Source organism: Cervus elaphus, chromosome 29 (assembly GCF_910594005.1).
Source record: "Cervus elaphus chromosome 29, mCerEla1.1, whole genome shotgun sequence".
NCBI classification, from domain to species: domain Eukaryota; kingdom Metazoa; phylum Chordata; class Mammalia; order Artiodactyla; family Cervidae; genus Cervus; species Cervus elaphus.
The window spans coordinates 25,383,307-25,404,149 of record NC_057843.1 but is presented as its reverse complement, the minus strand read 5'-3'; the positions used below and the strand labels follow the sequence as shown (position 1 = coordinate 25,404,149).

General features: G+C 37.9%; 1 protein-coding gene across 4 annotated transcripts in view; it reads left to right on the top strand.

Moving 5' to 3' along the window:
- The window catches only part of ADAMTSL1 (ADAMTS like 1), a 1,078,174-nt gene that overhangs the window by 629,441 nt on the left and 427,890 nt on the right, over positions 1–20,843 (top strand). For all 4 annotated transcript variants that reach the window (XM_043891080.1, XM_043891079.1, XM_043891082.1 and 1 more), the window contains one exon: positions 18,286–18,331. In XM_043891080.1, coding sequence (XP_043747015.1) covers positions 18,286–18,331 — 46 coding nt within the window. The remainder of the gene's footprint in view (positions 1–18,285; positions 18,332–20,843) is intronic.

Genomic DNA, 20,843 nt, shown 5'->3' with positions numbered 1-20,843 from the left:
TGGCTGGCCTTTTCTGTTTATTTAAAAATTCCTTATTTGGTTAGTTCAATAGATTTTCTGAAGTTTTCATTTCTCCTCAGTTTTCTTTTTTTTAAAAAGCTAATTAATTGAGGTATTCTTGATACCTAAAAATAATATACATTTAAGGTATACAACTTGATGTTTTGATAAATGAATACATTATGAAAAGATCACCACAATCAAGCCAAGTAGTGTATCCATCCCTTCTATGTATTTAGAGTGTGTATGTGTTGAGAAGATTTAAAATCTATGTTCTTAGCAAATTTCAAGTATAAAATACAGCATTTTTAACTGTCATTATCATGCTGTACTTTAGATCTTCAAAACTCATTCATCTTGCCTAACTGAAACTTTATCCCCTTTCACCAACATCTCCGTCTCTCCCCACCACCTGCCCCTCACCGCACTTGGCAACCACTGTTCTGCTCTCTGCTTCAGTGAATTTTACTATTTTAGATTCCACATATAAGCAAAATCATTTGGTATTTGTCTTTCTGTGTCTGGCTCATTTCAATCAGCATGATGTCCTTCAGGTTCACCTATGCTGCCACAAATGGCAGGATCCCGATTTTTGTTAAGATTAAATAATATTCCATTGTATGTACATACCACATTTTCTTTATCCATTCATTCATCTAGGGACTTCTAAGTTGTTTTCATATCTTAACTATATTATGAATAATGCTACAATGGACATGAATATATGCCTATTCAAGATTCAGATTTCATTTCCTTTGGATTTATACCCGGTAGTGAAATTGCTGGGTCATATGGTAGTTGTTTTTAATTTTACAAGGAATCCTCATACTGTTTTTCATAATGCCTTCACCAATTTACATTTCCATCAACAGTGCATAAGACTCCCTTTTCTCTACATCTTCTCCCACGTATCTTTTTGATGATAACCATTCTAATAGATGTGAATGATGTCCCCTTGTGGTTTTGATTTGCATTTCTCTGATAGTTAGTGATGATGAACATATTTTCATGCATCTTTTGGCCACTTGTATGTCTTTTTTTTTTTTTAAAAGGTCTACTCAGGTCATTTGACCATTTTTTTAATTGGGTTTTTTTTTTTTTAACTCTTGAGTTATATGAGTTTTTAAATATATTTTGGATGTTAACCCCTTATCAGACATATGGTTTGCAAATATTTTCTTCCACTAGGTAGGTTGACTTTTCACTCTGTTGATTGTTTCCTTTGTTGTACAGAAGCTCTTTAGTTTGATGCAACTTCACTTGTCAATGTTTGCCTTAGTTGTCTGTGAACTTGCTATTATGATCAATGAATTGTTGCTAAGATCAGTGTCAAGAAGCTTTATTCTCTGTGTTTTCTTCTAGCAGTTTTATAGTTCAATAAAGACATATTTAAGTCTTTCATCTGTTTTGAATTAATTTTTGTTACTTGGTATGAGATAAGGGTAGAATTTCATTCTTTTGCAAATGGCTATCCGATTTTCCTAATACCATTTATTGAAGAGACTACCTAGTCCCCATTGTGTTCTTGGCACCTTGTCAAAGCTTAGTTGACTGTATGGCACAGGTATGGTTCCGGACTCTTTATTCTGTTCCATTGGTCTATATGCCTGTTTTTGTTCCAGTTCCATACTGTATGATTACTATAACTTTGTAATATAGTTTGAAACCAGGAAGTGTGATGCCTTAAGCTTTGTGTTTCTTGTTCAGGTTTTGAGTTTGAAAGTATTCCCTCTTGTCTTTTTGGAAGAATTTAAGAAAAATTGCATTAATTATTTGTAAAATGTTCTTTAGAATTCACCTGTGAAACCATCTGGTCCTGGACTTTTCTTTGTCATGAGGTTTTAAATTATTCCTTCAACATTTTTGTTTGTTATTGGTCTGAACTAGAAAATAGAACAAACTAAGCCCACATTTTAGCAGAGGAAAGAAATAAGAAGAACTAGGGCAAAAATAAGTCAAATAGAATATAGAAAAACAATAGAAAAGATCAACCAAACTGAGAATTTGGTTTTTGGAAAAGATGAAATTGACAAACCCTTAGCTAGCCTGAGGGAAAAAAAAGAAAGAAGATGCAAATAAATAAAATCAGAAATGAAAGAGGAAACATTACACTATATGCTTCAGGAGTTAAAAGGCTGATAGGGACTGTTATGAACCATTATGGGCCCAAAAAATAGGAAAACGTAGAAAAAATGAATAAATTCTTAGAAACATATGACCTTTAAGACTGAGTCTCAGTTTTTATGCATTCAGTTAATATTTGTTGAACATATTAGACAAGTTCCTAGGTATAACTTAGGATATAAAGTTCAAGGAACAGGCATTTGCTATTGAGAATTTATCATAATATTGAGTTTCTACTGCTTATAGTTGCAATGTATTTTAAGAACTAAGAGAATTTCTCCCATTTCTGTAAATGGGTAATACTCTGTGGGCTTCCTGGGTGGGTCAGTGGTAAAGAATCTGCCTGCTCATGCAGGAAACATGAGTTCAATTCCTGGATCAGGAAGATCCAGTGGAGAAGGAAATGGCAACCCACTCCAGTATTCTAGCCTGGGAAATCCCATGGATGAAGGAGCCTGGCAGGCCACAATCCAGGAAATCTCGAAAGAGTCAGACACCACTCAGAAACTAAACAACAGTAATCTGTAGCAGTGGTTCTTAACCCAGCTGTACTGTAGAGTCACCTGGAAAGCTTTATAAGTGATACAAATATCAGGGCTCCACCAAAGACCAATTAAAGTAGAATCTCTGGGGTTGGAGCCCTACTATCAGTAATTTTGTAAAAGCTCTCCTAATAACTTTAATGTGTGTCCACTGTTAGAACTTCAGAACTGTTCTCTACTGAATGGCATGATAGTGAAATGATGACATTTGTCTCCAGCAATCTAAGAATTTAGAAGCTAGAGTAATGAAAAAAAAGAGTATATTTTCTGGTAAAGAGATTTATTTATGTTTAACATTTCTCAGGTTTTTATGAAATGACTTAATCTGCAATGTGGGAAGAAAAGTCATAGACACAAGCATGTCAGGATATAACAGTAATGCTTTGCCACTGTACTCCTGTGAGCCATGGTGATAACCTTTCTGAGTAGTTCTCCAGTTGTCTGGTATTATTCAAAATCAAGAGAGCTTCCCTGGTGGTTCAGCGGTAAAGAATCTGCAGGAGACATGAGTTCAGTTCCTGGGTTAGGAAGATCCCCTGGAGAAGGAAATGACAACCCACTCCAGTATTCTTGCCTGGGTAAAAGCCATGGACAGAGCAGCCCGGCACGGCTGCAAAAGAATCAGACACTACTTAGCGACTAAAACCACCACCCTCTCAATATCAACCTTGCCCAGAGTGGTGAATAGACTTAGTATTTTCTCAAAAATGTTTCCATTCCATTATTCAGCCTATGGGTATGATTCTGTAAGCCTCCAGGTTTTTAGTGAATAACTAAGTTAATGCCCAGTAACTGGCATGATTTATGCAAATTCTCTGAGATCAGCTTTTCAGACTCAATTTTGTTAAAATTTCTTTCAGCAAATTTTTAAAATTTATTTTTAATTGGAGTATAATTGCTTTGCAATGTAGTGTTAGTTTCTCCTGTCCAACAACATGAATCAGCTCTAGGTATACCTATATCCCCTCCATCTTGTGTCTGCCTCCCACCCAACTGTATCTCAGCCCTCTAGTCACAGAGTGCTGAGCTGAGCTCCCCGTGTTAATACATCCGCTTCCCACTAGCTGTCTGTTGTATACATGGTCGTGTATATTTGTCATTGCTGCTCTCTCGATTAGCCCCACCCTCTCCTTCCCCCACCCATGTCCACAGGTTCGTTCACTACATCTTTGTGTCTATTCCTTCCCTGCCTATAGACTCATTAAACTTCTCAATCATAGAGTTTAACTTTCCACCTTCAGTTCAGCATCTGTCATTATCCCTGTCCCCCACCAAAGACTTCCTTAATTCTGTTTCCTCTGTTTGAGCCCAGTTTGTACAACAGAAAAGGGGAGTTTACCTGTTTTGCTCCGTTTCAACCAGAGTGTGGGGGGAGGGGAATAGAGGAAAGAAAGGGTGTGTGTGTGTGTGGGTGTGGGTGTGTGTTTATTTATGTGCTTGTGAGAGAGATTTAAAGAAAAGGGGGCACCACATATGACCCAGCAATCCCACTCCTGGGCATACACACTGAGGAAACCAGATCTGAAAGAGACACATGCACCCCAGTGTTCATCGCAGCACTGTTTATAATAGCCAGGACATGGAAGCAACCTAGATGCCCATCAGCAGATGAATGGATAAGGAAGCTGTGGTACATATACACCATGGAATATTACTCAGCCATTAAAAGGAATTCATTTGACTCAGTTCTAATGAGATGGATGAAACTGGAGCCCATTATACAGAGTGAAGTAAGCCAGAAAGATAAAGACTGATACAGTATACTAACGCATATATATGGAAGTTAAAAAGATGGTAACGATAACCCTATATGCAAAACAGAAAAAGAGACACAGATGTACAGAACAGACTCTGGGACTCTGTGGGAGAAGGCGAGGGTGGGATGTTCTGAGAGAATAGCATTGAAACAAGTATACTATCAAGGGTGAAACAGATCACCAGCCCAGGTTGTATGCATGAGACAAGTGCTCAGGGCTGGTGCACTGGGAAGACCCAGAGGGATGGGATGGGGAGGGAGGCGGGAAGGGGGATCGGGAAGGGGAACACATGTAAATCCATGGCTGATTCGTGTCAATGTATGGCATAAACCACTACAATATTGTAAAGTAATTAGCCTTCAACTAATAAAAATAAATGAAAAAATAAAAAAAAATTTTTTTTAAATAAAGTAAAGGGGGTACCAGATATTAAGAGCAAAAGAGAAACAAAGGGAGATATCAGAGTTACATACACTGGGGAATGAATTATTTACCTCGAGACAGGAAAAATAAGTATAAAACAATAAATAGCATCATATTTATGTGTGATCATCAGCCGAAGCCCATAACTACATATGCCAAGTTCAAATAGCTTAAGAGCCAGCCTCTACCTTGCCTTTGGAGTGGGACTAAGTAGTCAAGATAAGAGATCGTTTCCTATGGGAAGCAGTCAACTACTTGGAAACCTGGATCTTGAAAAAAACAAACAAAAAAAAAACAATGTATTTCATTGACATTGTCTTTGTTAGAAGCTTTATCCTATTTTGTGAATTATCCTTTTTATTCTTTTATCAAACTACTAATTGTGACTCTCGGCCCTACTTTTTTCTAGCTGTATGACGTTGGATGTGGGATTTAGTGGCTCATCGATGATGTCTTGAGCTTCCCAGGTGATACTGGTGGTAAAGAACCTGCCTGCCAATGCAGGTAGATCTAAGAGACCTGGGTCAGGAAGATCCCCTGGAGGAGGGCACAGTGACCCACTCAAGTATTCTTGACCTAGAGAATCTCATGGACAGAGGAGCCTGGCAGGCTACAGTCCATGGGGTTGCACAGAGTCAGACACGACTGAAGCGACTTAGCACACACACACTATCATGTCATGTGGGCAGTGCTTGGAACAGATTAGGTGTTCAATACATATTTATACTGAAAGAATGTCTAAGGTGCCTTTCAACTCCACATCAAATATGTGACCCACTTTGCTGTAAGACACGAAGAGGAGTAAAAACTGCTCTGAATATGAATAGTTTTCAAGAAAAATGTTGTGATTCTCCAGGCTCTCATTTTGCATCAGACATCTGGGTGATATGGGCGGATTGAAGAACTTTTGTCTCTAGCCAAAATAATTCATAAATTCCCAGCTCCAGGGTTGTATGGGGTGAGGTTGTGAGAGTCCTAGAGTTTCATAATATACATTTTCCTCATGGGAAAGATGGAAATGTTGGACTTGATGTTGCTAAAACACATTTGTTTTTATTCTCATTCTTTGCCTCTTTTGGCTACTGAGCAAGTGTAAGATCATTTGCAAACCTTATGGCATGTGTGTGTGTATTATAAAGTGCACGTCCTTCCTGCTGGTGGATCTCAAGCCAAATTCAGCAGTCCCTCAGCCCCCACCCCTTGCCCTCTTTCCAAGGGGACAAATGCATTGCAGAGACAAATACAACTTTGAGTAAATATGTGAAAGTAAACATGTCTGTAGAAAAGAGCCAGAGTTTCTTTCCTTTGGTAGCTATTTAATTTCATTTTAAACTTTTCATCTTTATTTTAGAAAGATTTTAATTGGGTTTCACGGTCAAGAATTAGATCAAACATGAGGCCAAAATTTCTTTGTGACCTGAAATTATCTGTATAGCATTTCCTTCTGTTCTACACCTTCATCCCTTACCTTCCTTCCTTCCTCTCTCCTTCCTTCTTTCCTCTGTTCCTTCCTTTCTTCCCTCTCTCCTCTCTTCCTTCCCTCCCTCTCCTTCTCTGCCTCCTTCATTCCATTTTTCAAAAAAAGCTTGTGGAGTGCTAACATGCTTCACTGGGCACTGGGGCTCAGAGATCACACAAATAAACTACAAAGCAGAAAAACAAATAGGCAAAAATACATTTAAAAAAAAATTGTTTTCCGAAAGTGACAAGCATCCTGGGTGGCTGCAGATCTGTGTCCTGATCCTTTCAACTGGGGGCCACGCTACCAACTCTGTGCCTCTTCTGATGAGCCCTCTTCTTAAACGCCTCCCGCTGCCCCTGCCCACAAGCCCTCAGTTGTTTAAAGTTACTTCCAGCAGTGGCCCCCCAGTCTCACTTTGCTGTATTTCTAAGGCATTGTTTTCACCATTTTTAGTGGCTTTTACATAGCTTGACTTGCGTTATAGCTATGTATAAGACCCTGTCCTCCACTAAACTATGAGCACCATGGGCACAGGTGGTATCTTGGCTTTCCTTTATAGCTTCCTATAAAGCTATAGGTTCTCAGTCAAGACTGAATGAATTGACTGAATTGACTGTGGGGGCCAGAAACCTACTGCCATATTTTGAGAAGCTAGAGTAGGGAGGGAAGGCTGTTTAATTTTTTAATTAATTGATTAAATAATTTTTGGCTGTGCTGGGTCTTTACTGCTGTGAAAGGGCTTTCTCTTGCAGTGAGTTGCAGTAAGTCGGGGCTTCTCTCTAGTTTTGGTGCAAGGTCTTCTCATGGTGGCAGCTTCTGTTGTTGTGGAGCGCAGGCTGTGTGTGGAGCGTGGACTTCAGTAGTTGTGGCACGTGGGCTCAGTAGTTGTGGCTCTCAGGCCAAGGCTGTTTCTTGAATTCTCCCTTCTCCCATCACCCTCTTGGGACTCAAATGGCCCATAATGACACCCCTCCTAAGACATCACCTTCATAGCTTACTTCTGTCTCTCATCAATTGGTCCCTCTATGTTTCTCCGTATTTAGTTTCCCGACCATGCCCATTAGTTGCTGATCCTACATTGTACCGATATGTGTTCTATTTGGACTCATGGACTTCTTTTTTTTTTTTTTTTTTTATTAGTTGAAGGCTAATAAATTATAGCTTTGAGAAGGGTCAGGGGAGTGCTCATTGTTGTACCTTTCACGATGCTCAGCTTAGTACTGGTTCCCATTGGATGCTCAATAAATGTGTGAAGTGACTATGAATCAGAAAGCATTCTACCAAAGCTCGTGAACCCGAGCATCTTGCACAGGGGCTCATCTTCACTTTGAGATGGTGTGCTGTATATTGTCTCATTAGATTATCTGTGCAGTCTACTTGGAGCAGTTTCTGGTTTCATTAGAAGCTGGGCATGATCACTGTGGTTTCCAGTGTCATTGTTCTTGTGTTCTTCTCTTTTGATTACATGAGCACACTCCTCACTTTCATAACCCTAGCCCATATTTGTGAGAACTTGATGCTTTGTTGTAGCATGTCTGCCTTTGAAGACCAGGCAGAGATATGTAAAATCATACTTGTTTGGGGGAAAAAGTTGGCACTTGTTTTTCTAGTCGTAATTTAGAACATACCAAACACTTATAATAGCGAATAAACCAGTTGTAAACTCACAGGACAAACTCCAAAATTCAGTCTATAATATCCTCATGGGTCTGACTTTTAATTGAACAGCTTTGCAGACTCTGAGCTGCTGCTCAAGAATCTGTAAAAGTATAAAGACACTTTCCTTACTTCCCTGGGGTCAAGAGAAGAGCAAATATCCAGAGATGTCATCTTAGACTGTTTTCCCTAAACCTACATGGTTTCCATTTATATTGAATTCAGTCTGCACATGAAGTTATAGTAACTGTCTCTGTATGCATAAATCAGAGTTTCCAAGCTGGCAGAGCCTTCAGAACGTTTTTATAATGAAAGATTAGCATAGAGCAGAAGTGTTGAATTGTAAAACTAAGGTTACAAAAATACATTACCTATGCCAAAGAAACACTTTCACATCGAGGACTCAATCTTATGGCACTGTTTTTCAGGGTGAGATTCCATTACCCCCTCTTCAGTTTAAAATTGTTTTCCAAATGCAGCTTTCGGGCGCACTCCTCTTTTGGTTCTTTAGGCCACATCAGAGTTCCTGGCAGATGGAGAAGAGCTGGTATGACACCAGGGCCATGTCTGTTCCCAGCCAGCTCACCTGATGGATGATGCCTGGCTGCATGCCTCCTTGTTGTTTGTTGTATTATTACAACAGAAAGCATTTTCAAAAGCTGCATTTATCAAGTTGTCATAATAATTTGGCTTGCATATCTAGCTAGCCAGAAAAAAATAAAAAATAAAAATCTCTCCCTTAGCACTGATCTGTTTGAGCTACGTGATATATCACATGCAGGAGGCAGTGCAAAACAATGACATCCTTCTCGGGATTCAGGGACGTTTCAACTGAGTGCTTAATAGGGGAGATGTTTTTTATGTTTGCATTTGTATGTCTCATAGCACCAAAGACCTCTGTCTCCTTGTTTCAAAGGCCCTTTTCCACAGGAGTCTGTGTGTGTGTTGAGAATACATTACTCCTAGAATTTTGGTGGCTTTGTCTGATGAAGGAGCTTTAACCTTAAATGGGAGGGGTGAAAATGAAGTTTGCTAGGAAGAAGGTCAGACACTTTTTTTTTAATATTTAAGATCAGTTTTTCATAGGCAGATGTTACCAGATTAAACATTATTTGTTATGGATACTCTTGTAAGTGAATTTCTTATTATTAGACAAAGGTGGTTGTCTGGGAGCACATGGCTGAGGGGGTTGGGTGCATAGAAGAGGATTCATATTCAGAGTCAATAAACATTCATTAATGTTTGTTAAAAATACTTCTATTAATATTGATAAACCACTAAGGATGCATACTAGAACATTTCTGTTATTTTGAGATATCGTATATCATGAATATACAATATAAGATAGTCATCTATAGATACTTTTTATTGGGTATAATTGACATAAAATGTTGTACAAGTTTAAGGTACACAAGTTGATTTAACCCGTGATACATTGCACTATGATTGTTAATGTTTTCTATCATGTCACATAAATTATTGTTGCTTTTTTATATTGGAAACAATTAAGATCTAGTCTGTCAGCAGTTCTGAAGTTTATAATACAGACTTGTCTATCATCACTAAGCTGTTCTTTAGATCTCTAGGACTCATTTATCTACTAGTTGCAAGTTCATTCCCTTAAAAGACATCTCTCCAACTTCTCCACCTCCAGGATCCTGGTAACCCCCATTCTACTCTCTGTTTTTATGTAGATACTTTTTGAAGAAAGGACAGTGTTGAATTGACTCCTATTTGGACCAAGTGTCACACAAATTAAGTTTCTACATAAACAAGGCTCATTTTGATTCTCATGAAGGATATTCTGTTTTAAACATAGAATAAAACACAGAACATTAAAGAATGACTTTTTTAAGCACAAGAGTGAGACAGAGAGATCTAAGGGGAAAATGAGAACTTGAGACTTAGGAGAGTCACGGGGATGGCATGCCTTCTAACTCCTTTTCTCCCTCGTGCAAAGCAAGACCACTGCTAACCCTCTGCAGTGCATGCACCTCCAGTTCTAGTCCCTAGGTTTTCTGCATCCAGCTTGACCCATGGATTAGGACAGTGAGCTTCTGAGGATAGCATTACACACAGTGTCCACAGGTTCATATAACTTCTTTTTTAATGGTCAAGTTCATTGGTGTCAAGTGTCAATTCCCAAAAGAAACACTTATGATAACGTGTCTATGGAACTCGAGGAGCAGCCCAACAGTGCATTTGCACTTGGTTCTCCTGGGTGTTCTCAGAATTTGTTATTCCTCTTGAGGTCTTTGTAAAAAGCCCCAGAAATGGAGAAGTATTTTAACTGGCTCCTAGGTGACCCGTTCCTGCTCTCTGGCTCCCGTGAACACTGCAAGTTTCACTTGAAGTGAAGGAGGAAAGCAGTGCTCTAGTACTCCATGAAGCCCTGGCTGGGGCTGTCAAACTGTTGGTCTTCTCCAAATCAGGGTCATTTCGGCCCCACAAATCTAAAGGACCCAGAGTTGTCCTGGCGTGAGTTGCTGACATGGTTTTAGGCCTGTTTTCTTGTAAAGAGCACATAGTTTCCTTTTGGATGATTAAAAAAGAGAGAGAGATAAGCAGATGAACGCTCTTATTTCAAAATTCTTTGCCCATGAGTCCATATTTGAAAGGCAGGAGGTATTCAGAGAAATACAGTAACCTGTTCTTACTTAACGGCGCTCTTTGGTTTTAGGTAATCAAAGGCAAAGCTTCACGAGCCTAATATAAGTGTTATTGTCCTTAAGAACTCTGGTATTGAAAGTACATAATTACCAGATTTTCCTGAAATGATACACTAACACCAAGGATGAGTCTGGTTATTTCACCAGAAGAATCTGTTTGCTTAGAGAAGAGATGAGAAGAGTTTGTAATTTAAATAGATGTATTTTATCAGATTTTTTAAATTCTTAATGAGAGATAAATCAAATATAACTTCCTCTTTTAAAGACTTAAGAAAGCAGGGACAAAAAAAGCCAACAGATGGCTAAAGCCTAGAAAGGGAGCTTTTTAATTTTCTATGGGAAGTCATCTCTTCTAAGATTGTTAAATTACGGTAATTGAAACTAGGATAACATCAGGATTTTAAGTATTGGAAGAGTTTGGATGGTTTGTTATGTGTTAATTGGAGACCAATAAAGTATTCTTCAAGCCTATACTAATCTCGTTATAAGTGAATTAAAGTTTGAATAATTCATAAGTAATAGCTTGTAATTGAGAAAAGGAACTTAAGTCAAAATTAATAAATGACTGGTTAGGAGTGAAGTGCTGATATCAATAAGGAAATCTCTGTTCAAATTTGGTTTCAAAATATACATTTTTTATATTTTGTTCTTTTATACTTGAACCAGTTTCTGATTCATTAATTGGTCTAATACTTAACTCACTAAATACAGTCCTGTAACTATTTCATAGTTTGCATTGAGCAGGCATATTTACTTAAATCATTTGTTATTGATGGCCTATAACTTTCCTCGGAAACCATTTTGGACTGAAATTTCTAATGCTTGTTTTCCTTTCCAGAGGTGAATTTTATTTTGTTAAAATGTGAAGAAAATCATTCAGCTGTTTTATATTAACAGACTATTTTTTAAAGAAGTTTTAAAAGGGAAGAAAATATTTTTTACTGCATAATTCTCACATGAGGCTTTTGTGCCCAGATAAATGCCTTGGATGAAGAAATTCATGCTTGGCAAGAATTAAAATCCTTGTGGTGAAATAGTCACTTTGTTACTTAAGTAAAATTTGTATTCAAATTTAATAAACTTGAACTTTTAAAAACTGCAAGTTTTTTTCACTAAAGTTCTTTCACACTACATTTTACTGAGGAGTGTGGTTCTCTTAGAGATATTCCAAATGTACAGAGTGTATCTAGGTGTCATTTACTCTCTGGATTTCTCAGAATTGAGAAGCAGATGATATACTGATGTGGAGAATAAGATGCAGTGAACTCCTCAGCTCAGCCTCCCAGATTTGATTTACTGTTAGTATTTTACACATCTTAAGTATATCTTGTTCCTTTTGTATTAATTATTGTTTTGTATACTTTGGCATTACGCAAACCTGAGTTCCAATCCCTACTTCTCTCTTTTTATATATGTGATTTTCAGCCTCCTAGCCTTTCTCAGTCTCAGTTTTCTCACCTATTAAGTGGGAGGGATAAAACCTTCCAGTTGATGGAAGAGGTAGAAATAATGTGCACAGAATACCTAATACTGAACCAGATATCTATAGCACTCAGTATACATATAGTAGAGGTTAGTATTAATATTATTGTCCACAATTTGGTAATGTCTTTTAATAATAAAGACTTTTCCAAACTCAAATATTACTGCTTAAATATCATTGTTGTTTAGTCTCTTAGTCGTGTCCGACTCTGTGACCCGATGACCTGTAGCCCACCAGGCTCCTCTGTTCATGGGGTTTCCTAGGCAAAAATAATGGAGTGGGTTGCCATTTTCTTCTCCAGGGTTTAATATCATATTTCACTCAAATAATCTCTCACTCAAAAAGTAATACGATACAGTAAAAGGAAGACTTAATTTAGCAGCAGAATTAAATTATTTGCAAATCATTTTTAGGTGTTAGATAATTGCAGGATGTTCTTTAGAAATGATGGCAAGTGTTTTATTTACTGTCTTTGTTTTTGTTTTGCATTTGCTAAATGAAAAACATTTAATTCAGTCTTTTACATTGTATACTTGTATCTCCTATTATCTAAGTATGCTTTTTTAAAAATTATTGAACTATAGTTGATTTACAATATTGTGTTAGTTTCGGTGTACAGCAAGGCATTCAGATATATATATATATATGAGAGAGAGAGAGAGAGGTGTAGATACAGATGCTTTTCAGATTCGTTTCCATTATAGGTTATTAGAAGACACTGAATATAGTTCCCTGTGCTATACAGTAAATCCTTGTTTATTTTATATATAGTAGTGTATATCTGTTGACCCCGTATTCCTAATTTACCTTCCCTCTGCCTTTCCCCTTTGATACTCATCAGTGTGTTTTCTGTGTTTGTGAGTATGTTATGTTTTGTAATTTTTAGATTCTACATATAAGTGCTATCATATATTTGTCTTTATCTGATTTACTTCACTTAGTACCATAATCTCATTCTATCTCAAGGATGCTTTTGAAACATGCATAGGTATTCATACTTTAAAATATCTAGGAAAAGGCTGATTTAAAGTATTGAAGTAGGTATTTTTCTGCTTTTTGGTGGGGTTTTGTTTTATTTTTGTAAGCATTACCTCTATAATAACCCCTTGGTATTTGAATACAGCTTGTGTGAGTTATCTCGGTGATCACAGCTTTCAGCCAGTTTGGCTGCTCAGTCACATCTGACTCTGTTACCCCATGGACTGCAGCGTACCAGACTTCCTTATCCATCACCAACTCCCGGAGCTTGCTCACTCATGTCCATCGAGTCGGTGATGCCATCCAACCATCTCATCCTCTGTCGTCCCCTTCTCCTCTTGCCTTCAATCTTTCCCAGCATCAGGGTCTTTTCAAATGAGTCAGTTCTTCACATCAGGTGGCCAAAGTATTGAAGTTTCAGTTTCAGTATCAGTCCTTCCAGTGAATATTCAGGACTGATTTCCCCCTTTAGGATGGACTGGTTTGATATCCTTGCAGTCCAAGGGACTCTCAAGAGTCTTCTCCAACACCACAGTTCAAAAGCATCACAACTTTAGGCAGGGCCATTTCCAGATCCAGTGATATCTAGCTGACAGATGAGGAAGCAAAACCTGAGGGTCTGAGAGACTTATGCAAGGGAAGGAGCAAAATTTATGACTCACATCATCAAACTCCTAGTTCAGATGTGTTTCCATTATTCCTTTCAGGGAGATAAGGTTAGGAAAATAAAAGGAGGGTGAAAAACATAGCATTTTAAAGTCTTCATGATTAATGCCAGATTTCACAAGCAAGAAATCATCATTGGATCTCCTTGTTTTAACTGCCTCCGTGGGTCCCCTTTACCTACTGCAAAGTTCATGGCTAGAAGGCATTTTTATCTCCTGCAATTCCCTGTATACACCCAAAACTCCATAACTGCTTGGAAAATATAGAAACACACCATATCTTTTCATTCCTCTGCATCTTTGCCTATGGTTTCTTCTCCACATATCTTTCATCTCTTTTAATATATATTATATTTTTACATCTTTTACACAATTACTTTGTTAAATGTCTACATAATGCTTCTATATGTGAAGCACTGTTTGAACTGCTTCACAAATATTAACTTGGTTACTCCTCATAATAATCCCAGGAGATGAGTACTATTATTCCATTTTAAAGATGACAAAACTGAGGTATAGAAACTAAGGAATAGGGGCAGGACTTCAGAAAGGAGACTCTGCTTTCACAGTGGTTACTTTTGACCACTACACTGTGTCACATATGCTCCAGGAATTTCAAAATCAAAAAACATACCACATTCAGCCAACACTGATGTCTACATGGCATGCTACTAAAGACCTCCAGGTCACAGAATTAATTACCATATAAAATTTATCATAAGCTGGAGCCTAGCTCTCATCTTTTTAAACTCAGAAACCTGATATATTTTTAGCAATCACACAAAGAACAGATCCTTCTCTTGGAGGTAGACTCACAGTGACTTGGCCTGTGAGATTAATATTTAATTAAAATGCTAATTTAATCACTTACAATGAAAATGATTTATTTACTTACATGTCCATAACATGAATCGTACCCATTGCAGCATAACCAGCCCCTCTGCCTCTTAGCAGTCATATAAAAAAAGACTGCTTTGGCAAATGGCTTAATCAACATAGTATTATAATGAGGGATGTTTCTGGAATAAGCAAAAAACTCACTGGCATCAGGTAGGTTGGAATAAGGCATCTGTGCTGTGATGGCAACAGCCTGGCCAAGGGGATCAGGAGGATCATTGGACATTAGCCTGGGCCGTTGTTGGGCAGGGCACTGACAACCTAGTATCTCTTTCATTCTCCTTTTTTCTATGGTTCTGGCCAGCCTTGTCTTTCCTTGGTCCCATTCTGTTGTTGAGTGCATATTAATATAGTCAGTCTGGCTATAGTCAAGTCTTCAAGCCTAGGACCTTTCTATCTGTCTAAGATAGCCTTTGGGTAATTGTATTTTACCCAAAGGCTGAGTGCCAAAGAGTTGATGCTTTCAACTGGAGAAGACTCCTGTGCTGGAGAAGACTCTTGTGAATTCCTTGGACTGCAAGGAGATCAAACCAGTCAATCCTAAAGGAAATCAACTTTGAAAATTCATTGGAAGGACTGATGCTGAAGCTGAAGCTCCAATACTTTGGCCCCCTGTTGCAAAGGGCTGACTCATTGGAAAAGACTCTGATGCTGGGAAAGAGAGAATGCAGGAGGAGAAGGGGACTACACAGAATGAGGTGGTTGGATGGCATCACTGACTCAATGGACATGAGTTTGAGCAGACTCTGGGAGATGATGAAGGACAAGGAAACCTGGAGTGCTGCAGTCTATGGAGTTGCAAAGAGTCGGACACAACTGAGCAACTGAACAACAGCAATCATATTTTTAGATGACATTTTCTTTTCTGATAGTGTTCTGAAGACCTAACACAAATACTATCTAGCATTTCTTACACCAAGTCAGAATTGTATGAGTAATTTTCTTAACAGTGAAGACTAAGTCATACTCATTCTTCTTTGTATTCCCAGAGGTAAATGCACTGCCCACCTCAGAAGTTCAGTAGATGTGTGTTGAACAAACAAGTAAATTGGAACAGTGGGGCATCACAGTTATGTGTGTAAGCTTTGAATGGCTCAGTTTCAAATCTCAGCTCTACTGTTTACTAGTTGTGTGATTTTGGCAAGTTACTTCAGCTCCATGGTCTTATCCATAAAATGGATCCGATAATAGTACCCTGTCTCTTAGGGTTCTAATGTACAAAAAAACCTCAGAAATGTACCTGCAATTCCATAGTTATTTATTATTAGTATACTCATTCTCTCAGAATTTCATATTACATTTTACTTTTTTTTTAAAGTGTGACTTATTTTGAAAAGAGCAGAGTACTGCTGTTCTTATGCCATCATTGAATGATTCATCAAAAATTGATTGTTTCTGTTCACAAGAGTTCAGTAAAATGGAAACTCCCTTGTATTGCTGGTGGGAGTATGTAGTAGTACAGCCTTTATGGAATACAATTTGGCTGTATTTATCAAGAGCCTTATAAAAGTTCATTTCTTTTAGTGTCATAATTCCACTTTTAGAAACTTATCTTTTCTAAAGACATAGTCAGAAACTTGGATAAAATATACATGGACATGATTTATCACACTATCATTTATCAACCTCTATGTTGGAAATTACTTAAATGACAAGAAATGAAAGAATGATTTTATAAGTTACACCACTTGATGGAATAGTATGTAGCTCTCAAAATGATGTTTTAAAAGTTACTTAGTAGTGTGAGAAATACCTTCAAAAACTTTAAGTGGAAACAAAGCAGGCTATAAAATTGTAGAAGTACTGTTATTTCCTCTGAACTGGAAAGAAATTAATATATCAAAATAAGACTAATTATCTTTACATGAGACAACAATGGGAGTATAGGATTTTTTTCTTTGGAGTCATCTTTCGTTTCTAAAACCTCTATAATGAGCATGTACTTTAGCACTGAAACTATTGCTCTAAGAATTATGACTTTTTGTATCCTTAAATGTGTAATTTTAAGAAATACGTCGAATGTTAAGTCTAATTTTTATCATATCAAGACCTGAGATTTATCATATTAGTTAAATCTGTCTTTACTTTTGTATCAGAAATAATTGAGATATTAAGAAATAATTAACATTAATATTTTTCGGGAAGTCTTACATTAAAATTAGATTAAATACATACTCACTGTAAGTACAGTAGACTTCCCTAGTGGCTCATTGGTAAAGAATTTACCTGTCAATGCAGGAGATGTGGGTTCGATCCCTGGGTTGAAAAGATCCCCTGAAGAAGGAAATAGCAACCCACTGCAGTGTTTTTGCCTGGGAAATCCTTTGGACAGAGGAGCCTGGCAGGCTACAGTCCTTGGTGGTGCAGAGTTGGACACAACTTAGTGACTAAACAGCAACAAATCAGTACAGTAAGAGTCCCCTACATATAAGTAAGTTCTGTTCCCAGAGCACATTCATAAATCCAATTTGTTCACAAGCCAAACAAAGTTAGCTTGAGTGCCCAACTAACACAGTTGACTATATAGTACTGTACCATAAAAGGTTTATAATACTTTGCACGCACATAATACATAAAAAAACAAACACAAGAAATAAAAAGTTTTTAATTTCACAGTGCAGTACCTTGAAAAGTACAATAGTACAGTACAACAGGTAGAATACAGGGCCTGGCATCTACTGAACAGGCAAGGAGAGTTATTGACTGGAGGAGGGAGAAGAGGTGGGAGATAGGGGAGCTGAAGTGTCGTCAGTAATAGGAGATGGAGGGAAAGCTACAATTTCAGTCACGCCTGACATTGTTGGCACAAGTTCTGGTTCTTTGCTGGATTCAGTTCTGTCTATCCTTTTGAAAGAAGAATCCAGTGATGTCTGGATAGTAGTTCAGATGTGTTTTTTTCTCATGATAGATGACACAGTAGCACCGGATTGCATTCTGAATGACTGCTGCAACCTTTGTATATCATTCTATGTTCCAGTCCTGTGCCTCAAAAAACTAACAGTGCCTCCTCAGATAAAGAAAATCCCTTTGCCATTTACTCCATCATGACTCTGTCTGGTTCTTCAATTACTTCTTGTTCCACTTGTTTCTCTTTATCCTTTCTCTGGGCCTCCAATTCCTGGTGCTTCTTAGCAGTACCAGCTACATCTCTGCTGTTTTTATGCTTCCTGACATCCTGGGCTTGAAATAAAGATACTGTACCACTGTACTCTATACAGTACCATACAATTAAGTACACAGAAGCACATGTGTAAAGGAGTCACACATGTGACAATGTGTACCAGACCCGTGAACTAACTTACATGATTGGCTGTGTGAGCTCACGTTCGCATCTTTGCACGTGTTCAACTTGAAGGTTCAAATTTAGGGAACTTGCTGTACTTATTTTGACAACTTTTGAAGCAAGTTTAATACTTAGTTTCAAGTCTAGTGGAGAAGTCAATCTGAGTATACAGCTTCTTTAGGTCTGCTCTATTTAGTATTTGATAGTAACTCCTACAAGGGCATACTCAAAAGAAAACAGAGGCTCTTATACTGGTATTAAAGAGGAAATTGACTTTCTAGGAAAACCATTGAAATTTGGGGCTTTTCATTGGTGGTAATGAGTTGTTTTTTTTCCCCTCCCCCAGGAGCTGTGAGGGAAGAAATATCCGATATAGAACATGCAGTAATGTGGTAAGCATTAACTTCTATGATTGTGATAATGTATTTTTTAAGCCCTGAATAATGCTAAGCAGTCTCATGTATCCTGAGCAGATATCAACTAATTAGTATATCACAAAGAGTTATTTATTTCATGGTATATGGAGTATATACACCAAAAAATAGGTATTTTTAACATTCCTCAAGACAAACTTTTAATCACTTGGCCAGATTGAAACTAACTACACTATTTAAAAATAAGAACTGTGTTTCCTCTCTTTCTGGCTTCACGTCTAGGTCTCTTGAAAGCAAAAAGAGAAATGAGAAAAGGGAAACCGCTTGGGAATCATGAAATAAACATCAGTTCATCAGACTCAGATTTGATACATTCATTTGTTTAACAAATACTGTTCAATACCAACTGTATGTGAGGCACTGAACTACTACAAGGATAAATAGCATGTGGTCGCTGTCTTAAAACATTTGTGTTATGGTAAGGGATGTAGCAAGAGAAGACAGATGCTGACAAATGTAGAAAGAAAGGGACTAAGTTCTTGTGGGTTAAAAGCAGAGAGAAATCTGAAGGGCCTTCTAGAAGGAGGTGATTTGACATAGGGCTGAGAAGCCTAGAAAGGCTGTGATTGGCCCAGACTGGGTGGGAGGGGATGACAGCCAGTCCAAGTGGAGGAGATAAATAACATGCAACTTTGGAGACAGGAATATTGAAGGTGTATTCTGAACATGAATTTAAATAGGACTGTGCTTAGCAGTATGGAAGAGAAGAATTGAAAGATATTTTAAGGTTACACCATGAAGAGATTTGAATATTAAGCTTCCAAGTTTATATTCCTTCAGTGACTAATGGAGGGTCACCAGAAGTTGTGGAGTGAGAATAGGATATTGTTGAGTTCTACTTTGGGAAGTTTAATTCTGTAATGGTATGAGGGATGCACTGGAACACGAAACAAGTGGAGAGCAAGAAGTAATGAGGGCTGAAAACAGAAGGAAATAGATATGAGAGATCAAAATTAAAGTCACTCTCTAAGACTTCCCAAGTGATTTAATTAGAGTGAGGAGTTGGAGTGGGAGTAAAGGAATGTTTTACGTGCATGTTTAGAGCTCTAGTGCTTCTGAATCGCTTTCTTAAAGAAGTTCTTTTTTTTTTTATGTTCGCATGATGGGCATCTTCCTTATTCTGATCTCAGCTCAAATGCCACCTCTTCAAAGAGGTTTCCTTGACTACTTTATCTAATATAGTTGTCCCATTGCTTGGCCCCAACTCTCGCAATAGTCAATCAATCATATTTAGCTTTTTTTTTTTGACTGTGCAAGCTCTTTTTTGCAGAGTATGGGCTTCTCTAGTTGTGGTGTGTGAGCTTAGTTGCCCCTAGGAATGTGGGATCTTAGTTCCCCAACCAGAAATCAAACCCATGTCTCCTGCGTTGGCTGATGGACTTTTAACCACTGGACCACCAGGAAAGTCCCTGTGTTATTTGAGTACTTATTTATGTTCTGTTCCCCGACTCTGGAATGTAAATTCCTTAAGCATAGATAGAGCCTCATTTACCTTGTCCACTCCTTCATGCCCAGTGCCTAGAACTTATATATATATTAAGCATACAGTAGATATTTGTTGAATGCAAAATGAATACTGGTCTTCTAGAAGAATGGTGGATGTCATTATCAAAAGTGTGAACACTGAGAGGTTTGAGAGAAAAGTGAAAGTGCAAGTCACTCAGTCATGTCCAATTCTTTGCAACCCCAGGCTCCTCTGTCGATGGAATTCTCCAGGCCAGAAGCAGTTACTCTGGTGTATCAGGAATGAAATCAAGATGGCCGTACATAAAGCATATTAATAAAGAAGTGGAATCTATAGGTCTGTTGTTCTTATAAAGTGCTAACAGAGACACTTCATCATTTGTAGAGCCACAGAAGGGTGGGAGGATGTGGCGCTTTTTTGTTTTGTTTGTTTAAATAAGAGAGCCCTGAGAGATGAGTTTGATCTGGAGGGCGAGCTTGATGATATTTGCAGGTAAGAGTAGACTTGATGCCACAGGTCCCAAAGCCAACACTGGGTGACAAGAAGAGAAGGAATCTTGATATAGGGAAAGGACATAAACTCTGTTCTTAAAAACAGACACAAATTGAGGATATAGAAAACTTTTGAAGACCACGTTGTTGTAGCAGAGTGGGTTCGACTGAGGTTAGAGACCTCGTTCTTATAGAGAACATGGTCCAGAGCATGTTAGGTCTTAGTCTGGCAATACTGAGATGCCCCCAAAAAGTGGACAGTGGAGTCTACTTATAATCAATATCATACAATATTTGTCTTTCTCCGTCTGACTTACTTTACTTAATTTGGTAATCTCTAGGTCCATCCATGTTACTGCAGATGGCATCATTTCATTCTCTTTTATGGTAAAGTAATATTCACTGTGTATATGTACCACATCTTCTTTATCCAAATAGTACAAATGAACTTATTTACAAAGCAGGAATAAAGCAAACTTATAGTTAACAAAGGCAAAACAGAAGTAGAGGAATA